At 70.9% G+C, this 2,126-nt stretch overlaps 1 protein-coding gene across 1 annotated transcript; it reads right to left on the reverse strand.

Annotated features, from left to right (window-relative positions):
* Positions 1 to 43: 43 nt before the first annotated feature.
* LOC146599317 (sialate:O-sulfotransferase 2-like) lies at positions 44 to 1,824 on the reverse strand (the record flags this gene model as incomplete). The annotated part of the gene is made up of 3 exons (XM_085298785.1): positions 44 to 218; positions 861 to 982; positions 1,621 to 1,824. Coding segments are annotated over 3 exons (501 nt in total), but the record flags the coding sequence as incomplete, so codon positions are not given.
* Between the last annotated feature and the right edge of the window lie 302 nt (positions 1,825 to 2,126).

A 2,126-nucleotide genomic window follows, 5' to 3' on the forward strand; every position in this document is an offset into this window, starting at 1 on the left:
GCACCGTGCTGTGCCGCCCCACGCCGTGCCGCGCCGCCCTCACCTTGCACCTGGGTCTGGTAGACGAGGAAGTAGTCRGCGGTGCCGCAGCTCTCGTACTCCTCGCCGGCGCAGCGCTGGGCGCAGAGCTGCTCGTCCTCGCGCTCGTGCAGCGTGAAGAGCCTCGTGGGGAAGCCGCAGTGGCACGAGGTCCCGGCCAGCGCCGACAGCGGGTACTCCTGCGGCGAGGGCGCCGGCGTGGGCGCAGGGCCACTGTGCACCGGCCCGGGCGGCACCCAGCACCCCCAGCCGGGACCCGCAGTGCCGTTAGGGGCCTTTGGCAGGAGGGTAAAAATCTGGCTGCTCAGAGAGCTGCCAGCGCTGCCGGGGGCTGCACGCCGCGGAAAGCAGAGGAGCTTTTCTCTGCCCCATCCGTCGCGACGGCGTTGCCGATTATCCCGGGAAAAGCGTTTACGGCCGGCGCGGAGGGGGAAACCTCCTTCACGCAGGGCTGGAGCGCGACGGCAGGCAGCRAACGGCCCCGCCGAGGGCGGCACTGCCCGCGGCCCTGCTGGCATCCGGCTGGGAAAACCCGCCCGGCCGCAAGGACACGAGCAGCCAGCGCGGTCGAAGCCGCGGGCACCCGGGCACGGGGGGGGTCCCGGGGCCTCCCAGCACGCCAGCGGCTGCAGATCCGCGCGGGTGCAGCTGGGGCGCGGACAGCCCCCGCGCTGCGCGGGATCCCAACTCAGCCGGCGCGGCTCTCCCCTTGCCGGTCGGACGCGCGCGCGGGGCGCGGGGGGGGGCTCGCGGCGCGGCACTCCCCTGCGCTCGGCCACGGCAGCTCGCCCGCCGTTGTCCCCCCCACGCGCCCCTGGTACCTTCTCGGTGCAGAAGTCGACGCACTTGTCCACGGACATGTTGAGCATCGTCTGGCTGGCGGGCAGCGCGACGGAGACGTTGTCCGGCCGGCGGAAGCAGCCCCGGAATATCGCGCTGCCGTCTGCGGGCGAGAGGCGCTGAGCGGGCGCCGAGCGGCCGCCCCGCGGCGCGCAGCCTCGCTGCCTGCAGGGCTCCCGGCAGATGAAACCAGGCTCGAGGGCAGAGCGAGAGCCCCGGCCGTATCGCGCCCAGCGCTGAACCGTCCGCGTCTTCTCCCCAGGCCGCCAGGCAGGAACCAGGCGCCTGAGGCACCTTCGCATCCGCTCCTGCGGCCCCCCGGCAGCGGAGCCGGAGCGGCTGCGGTTTGTCAGCGGGGTCACTCGGGGGTTCGTTAATCTGCCAGCCGAGAGCTGCGCTGACAGCGTGCAACGGCAGCGGGCAGTGCACCGTGACGGTGTGCAACGCACAGCGGCAGTGCGCAACGGGCAATGCAGCGTGCAACGTGCAATACACAGCGTGCAACGTGCAATACACAGTGTGCAACATGCAATACAGCATGCAACATGTAATGCAGTGTGCAACGTGCAATGCAGCATGCACAACGTGCAATACGCAGCGTGCAATGTGCAATACAGCGTGCAACATGTGATGCAGTGTGCAACGTGCAAAGCAGCGTGCGCAACGTGCAATACGCAGTGTGCAACGTGCAATACGCAGCGTGCAACGTGCAATGCAGCGCACAGCCCCCCGCGCACTTACACCTGCGGACGGACTCCTGGGCCAGCTCCAGGCGGTAGATGGAGAGGCGGTTCGCGCCGCCGCACATGTTGCCGCGCTCACCCTTGCACTCCATGCTGCACTCGGCCTCGCTCACGTTCGCGGCCTGGATCTTGTGGCCGCAGTAGCACTCGGCGCCGAACTCCAGCCCCGCGTACAGGTAGCCCCTGCGGGCAGAGGTGCTGCCTGGGGCGGGTGTGCGGGGCAGGACTGCGGCACTACCGGCAGCGAGCTGCACTCGGCCGCTGGCGCCGGCACCGTGGGACGCACGGGCTCCGCTCCAGCGCGGCTTCGATGCAGCAAGCCYGCTCGGCCCCTGGGCACTCCCGCTCCTGCCCGCGGCGCTCCCTCCAAAATACCGCGGAGCACAGGAGCAAACCTCGGCAGCAAACGCCCCGGAGGGACGGGCACGCTGCCCCGGGACGGGCACGCCGCTCCGGGTGCTCGTAGGCACGCTGCCCCGGGACGGGCACGCCGCTCCGGGTGCT

The sequence above is a fragment of the Rhea americana genome, unplaced genomic scaffold (assembly GCF_003343005.1).
Source record: "Rhea americana isolate MKP2758 unplaced genomic scaffold, rheAme1 scaffold_1415, whole genome shotgun sequence".
Lineage (NCBI taxonomy): Eukaryota > Metazoa > Chordata > Aves > Rheiformes > Rheidae > Rhea > Rhea americana.